This window comes from Aplysia californica, unplaced genomic scaffold (genome assembly GCF_000002075.1).
Source record: "Aplysia californica isolate F4 #8 unplaced genomic scaffold, AplCal3.0 scaffold00639, whole genome shotgun sequence".
In the NCBI taxonomy this organism is placed as follows: domain Eukaryota; kingdom Metazoa; phylum Mollusca; class Gastropoda; order Aplysiida; family Aplysiidae; genus Aplysia; species Aplysia californica.
The window spans coordinates 451759-457467 of record NW_004797909.1 but is presented as its reverse complement, the minus strand read 5'-3'; the positions used below and the strand labels follow the sequence as shown (position 1 = coordinate 457467).

At 39.1% G+C, this 5709-nt stretch overlaps 1 protein-coding gene across 1 annotated transcript; it reads right to left on the bottom strand.

The window, feature by feature from the left end:
- Window positions 1-291: 291 nt before the first annotated feature.
- LOC101845878 lies at window positions 292-1873 on the bottom strand. The gene is made up of 2 exons (XM_005107881.3): window positions 1758-1873; window positions 292-624 (listed from the first exon to the last, which is right to left on the bottom strand). Exons 1-2 carry the CDS (start codon window positions 1851-1853, stop codon window positions 412-414), a joined length of 309 nt encoding a protein of 102 aa, XP_005107938.1. The 5' UTR covers window positions 1854-1873; the 3' UTR covers window positions 292-411.
- Window positions 1874-5709: the final 3836 nt, after the last annotated feature.

Below are 5709 nucleotides of genomic sequence, written 5' to 3'. Positions count from 1 at the left end.
TGTGTGTGTGCATGCGAATATATATATTATGTGTGTGTGTGTGTGTGTGTGTGTTTGTGTGTGTGTGTGTGTGTGTGTGTGTGTGTGTGTGTATGTGTGTGTGTGTGTGTGTGCAGGCTAACTTGTTTTCAGGGCATAGAATCTACACCCCCCCCATTTGTCACGAGATACTAATACTGACTTGTTTACAAGATCTCAGACCTCGACAGATTACTTTTTTAATACCTTACCCCTCCCCCCTCCCGATCCCTACCCTAAAAAATAGAAAAGAAAGGAGACAAACAATGAGAATCGTTTTGTAATTATTTATTAAGGTATCTGTTATAATTATTATTATTATTACTATTACAATTGTTATTATGTAAGGAACTGAATAGGGATAAGTTCAATTAAAAATTGAAACTGAGTACATCATTCGTCATAGCCGTGGTGGGTTTCATGACCGGGCAAGATCTCTGGATTCTCCTGGTTGTTGTAGTACCGTTCCTGCTGCTGTGGGGGCGCGCTGTACCACCAAGAGGGAGGCTCGCAGTTTCTGAAGGGTCTGCAGTCCATGCGTCCATTGAGACAGAGGCAGCCCGAGCATCGGTTGGTGGATGGAATTATCTGGTTATGCTGGTAGTACTGTGAGGAAAACAACGACAGCACACACACATTCAGATTGAGTCCCGTGAATTTAATATTCTGCTTACGACAAGTTAAACATTGAAAATCTTCACTTTTTTTTGTATGGGTTTTTTTTTGGTGAGGAGAGGGGGGGGGGGGGAATTGTTCGTTCGTTGTTGTTGGGTTGTTTTTTTGACTTCTTCATGTGGATTTGATGAACAACTTTTCAGCTCTATTACAGTTGACTCTTACTTAAAAGTCGGCACGCCTACTTGGCTAGATGCTGTATTATTGTGTATTTTTTGTGTTGTTTTTTTCTTGTTTTCCACACTAGTCTTGCCTGTACTACAGCCATATCCTCCTATGCCAATTCTTCATTCTTTTTTTAAAATTGGTCAGGTATAATGCATGCTTGTAGCTTATTTTTTAAATGTTGAAAGTGCTTATGCTTACATAAAATATTTACATTTTAAAATAAGCTTGCTGCGACACTGCATTGACTTGCCTTACGATTTGCAAGTTTTGAAGGATCCTCTGGTGTCAGAACTTTACGCAGCCTTGTAATGAATGGTGTGTGGTTGGGTTTGAGGCGAAAGCTGAGTGTGTTTTACTGTTGTTGTGATAAGTTGAAGGCTTACGTGTGCTTTTTCATTTTTCGGTCGTTATGTACCCTTCTCCTCTTTCACCTCCTACCCTCGCCATCTGCCCTCCTCCTTTTCCTTCTTACACCTCCTCCTCTTCCTCCTCCTCCTCCTCCTTCTCCTCCTCCCCCTCCTCCTCTTCCTTCTCCTCCTCCTCCTCCTCCTCCTCCTCCTCCTCCTCCTCCTCCTCCTCCTCCTCCTCCTCCTCCAAATACCCCTTCATTTCTCTAAAGTAGTCATCTAGCTGTTAGAGACAAGATCGCCCATCAGACATGTTACTGGGCACCTGAATGGAAAAAGAAGAAGAGTTAGGCCTGCCAGCAGCTATAAGAGTTCGATCAGGGATGAGGCAACCCTAAAGCTAGAAGGAGTGGCCAGGGACAGACAGGCGTGGTGTCGACTGCACTCTGACGTGTGTACCTGACAGTAGAGGGAGGTAATAAGTAAGTCATATAGATCTAGATATTGATCTTTTTTTTCTTTTTTTTAAAGTAGGAACCATTTACTTACACGTCCATAAGCGAAGCAAGCTGTCTGCGATGCCAATGCGACATTCAACGTCACCATCAACACCATGAGACAACTAATCAAACGGATGCTTGTCATAGTTCTTGTGGTGTAGTTCAGAAAACAGATCTGGGAAAAAACAACAATAAAACAAACAACAACACATACGTACAAAATATAGGTCTATATAGAGACATGTCATTGTACATTTGACAAGGTAGATGAAGCACAATAAAATTGCCATCATGCTGCCTATTAGCCGCGTGGTTAGGTTGGCCGACTCGTAACCGTGAAGTTGCTGGTTCGTGGGTTCGAGGCTCAGGCCCGACGTTGTGTCTTTGGCAAATACACTTTACACGAATTTTCCTCATTTCACCCAGGTGGGAATTGGTACCCGGCGATAGACTGCCCGAGAGCTTGTCCGTATGTCAATTGTTTTAGCGACTGTAATATGGTGGCATCTTACACTGTGTGACTCCCAGGAAGTTGAGAATGTTTAATTATGTTATCAGGTCCGCTGGGGGTCCGGTAATAATATAGATTGTAAAGCCCACAGATGATTCCAAATGATTTATATCAGGACATTCTGTGAAAACATTATTATAATTCATTTCATGTTTCAATACCATAATTTGATTCATGACACTTTTAAGAGATTTGGACCTCTGCGGAGAATGTTTTGAAGAAGTCTTCATTGTTCACATTAATCACGTGAATCTTACCGGCGCTTTGTAGAAAGAATGTTCTGTCCCTTTTCCAACGTTTCTAAAGAGACAGGCATATTATGCGTCTTAAAACAACCTTAACAAAAAACTCCGGTGTCTATATCCCATGAGGAGTATGATGTACATCTCTGTGCCACACTGGGGATCTTGTTCGAGATTCTGAAGGTTTGGATAAGTTGAATCGATGGGACCCTTCTCAAACAATCTTGTTTCAATAGATCAAAGTTGTGTTGTTGTTTTTTGCTGTTGCTGTTGTTGTTGTTGTTGTTGTTTTTGTTGTTTTTGTTGTTGTTGTTGTTGTTGATGATGATGATGATGATGATGATGATGATGATGATGATGATGATGATGATGATGATGATGATGATGATGATGAAAAAAAATTTTTTTGGGAGGATGTGGACATAATATTATGATTACACCCAAGGTAGTTAAAAAAACCAAACTTGAACAACACTTCCGCACTCTTTGAGGGATCAACTTTTTGGGGCTCATGCATCGTTTTTAAACCGAGTAAGATAGGCTTCAAATTCCAGTAAGTAGAGATACTTTGCATATAACCACAAGACATATTAGTTGTTCTCAGCCTATCACATACGCGTGCTTCCCGATCTAAGCATTACATAAGAGCTAAATAAAATGATTAGATCTAAACAATGACTTGTATTTTCAAACATCATAATGTCCTTTTAAAAGGCCTTGACGGGAGACTTAATGATATCAAATGTTGTAGAGCAAACGCAATAATATCCGGTATTTTTGTTTGTTTCTTTTTTTCCTCTTTTTTCCGCCAATGACTTGTTGTCCGCAGTTTAGGGCCTCTCAGGCCCACACGATCAGCTTAGTTGGTATCATACTGGACTATGAAGCGGTTGACTCAGGTTTAAATCCTCTGCTGAACGTTCTAGAACTTGGGTTTTTAGGCGGTTTCCATGGTTCCTATCACTTTGTCTCGTCCTTTCGGGACAAACGTTACATTACATCAGAGGTTCTGCCTCTTAAATTGTGAATCACATTTCAATGAAACGAACGTTCATCCAACACCTTTCCTTAGCATACTTGATCAGATCATACACAGCCATGCAATTTTTCCTTAACTTTTTTTTGGTTTTTCCATGTCGGCAATAAGAAACCAGTATTTTTTACATCATGCTATTATTTCAGAACTTTTTGGCAAAAACTTGTATGTAAATGAATACGCCTGATGCATCTTTTCTCGCTACAATGACAAAATATTGTTGAAGCAGAAGGGAATAATACAGACGCATTGGAATTCTTTTAATTAGCTGAAATAAATTGAGTGATTAATCATATTATTCTGTTTACGGAAAAAACTACAAATTCCCAACATGAGCATCCAAATAATATAATATGAAAAAAAAAACGTTTTAGTTTTCGTTCTAAATGATTGTAGGAAGTAAAATGCTTGTCAACTGCTTACAAATTGGCTTTGCGGAGTCCTTTTACTATAGTGCGGTCAAAACTTCATGGCGCAACATATCCTCAAATATCTCCTTAACGAGTAAATCAATGTCGCCCTTATTTTGCACAGCACTGTGTATTAACTTAATCATATTTTTCCACAACAGTTGAGGCTATATTAAAGGCTATTTTTCATAAATTTATATAAAATACCACAAATCTCTGTCATGCGGAAAATGGGATGGTTCACAGCACTTCCCGCTTCCCACATTAATTTGAATACACATATTACGGTCTACGTCACAGCTAAACAATGACACTTATAGTGGAAAAACTTGCTACACGAAATTCATTTTATAGTGAACACATTTTTTACACAAAATGTTCTCAAAGCATGTGTTCTATAAGCTTAATGTAGCGATTAGAGAAAAAAATGACGGACTTGCTTTTAAAAGTGATATTGGCCCAGCCGTAAAGCTTTTAAAACTTGTAGAAACCACCCACTTGGATTTTCCATTAGTATTTATTAAGGAATTTTCCAGAATATAGCGTACATGTGTTTACAAAAATTTTGACCTGTTAAGACAAATTGATACCAGTCATTGTGCAAAAGTTGGAGAACCTTTGTGCGATAGTTGAAGAGATTATGAAATTTTGACCACACTATAATTATCCGTTTTCGCCTACATTTAACGCAGTATGTATGTTCAGTTACAGCTAAATGGTGTCCCCATTGTAATTTGGATTCTTTATAAGTTGGTGAGTCTCTGAAAGCCCAGCACTCTCAGAGTCTGAAAATTGTGCTCCCTCACCCCCTCCTTATCGCCCTCCTTGCCTACATTAGTATAGGAATAAATCACTGCTGTATCACTACACAACAAGCCATTCTATCCTTTTAATGCAAGCGTACATGAACTTTTCACCGATTGCAAGCGTACATATTGATGTACGTATGAGTTCTGTCTGCTCAGTAGCTAGTTTTGAGAAATTTTACGTAAACATTTTTTAGTTAAGTTTCACAACATGTCAAGCTTTTTCGAAAGCAATTATTTAAATATTTTGATAACGAGCCGGAAGAATCTTACAATTAAGATAGATTATTTGGTTTCTTCTGACCTCACGGTCTTAGTAAATCAAAACGGCCAAAAATGTCTGATAGAGCTTTGCAAATCTAAGGCAGTTACTTACCAACGAATAGAGCAGTCAGTGTAACGAAGTGCTTGGACAGCGTCTGAGTTTATATCAGCCCTGTCAAGGAAAAAATATGACTAATTATACCCAATTTTGGCTTCCAATTAACTAAAAAAAAAAATAAAATAAAAAAGACAAGAAAAAGAAAAAAAAGCACAACAGGCCAAGACCACACCAAGCACTTCTTTTTGTGTGTGTGCTTCCTGGGCTGACGGATAATAATATGAAACAGCTGCAGTCCCATTACAAGAGGCGCAACTTCCTCGCAGGTCGGGTGCTTCACATAATACGACTCTTTGGAGAAGCAGTCGCATTTCTTCTCTTTTCTTGACATCTGTCTGTCTGTCTGTCTGTCTGTCTGTCTGTCTGACTGTCTGTCTGTCTGTCTGTCTGTCTGTCTGTCTGTCTGTCTGTCTGTCTGTCTGTCTCTCTCTCTCCCTCTCTCTCTCTCTCTCTCTCTCTCTCTCTCTCTCTCTCTCTCATGTCTTCAATCTATCAACTGAGGTTTCGGTTTTGAAAAGTAAAGACTATCAAATACCTGGGCACTATGTCTGCCATTATCATGTTTACCAAGTGTCTAAAAAAGAAAACATGTCAACGTGAAGAAATCATCAAAC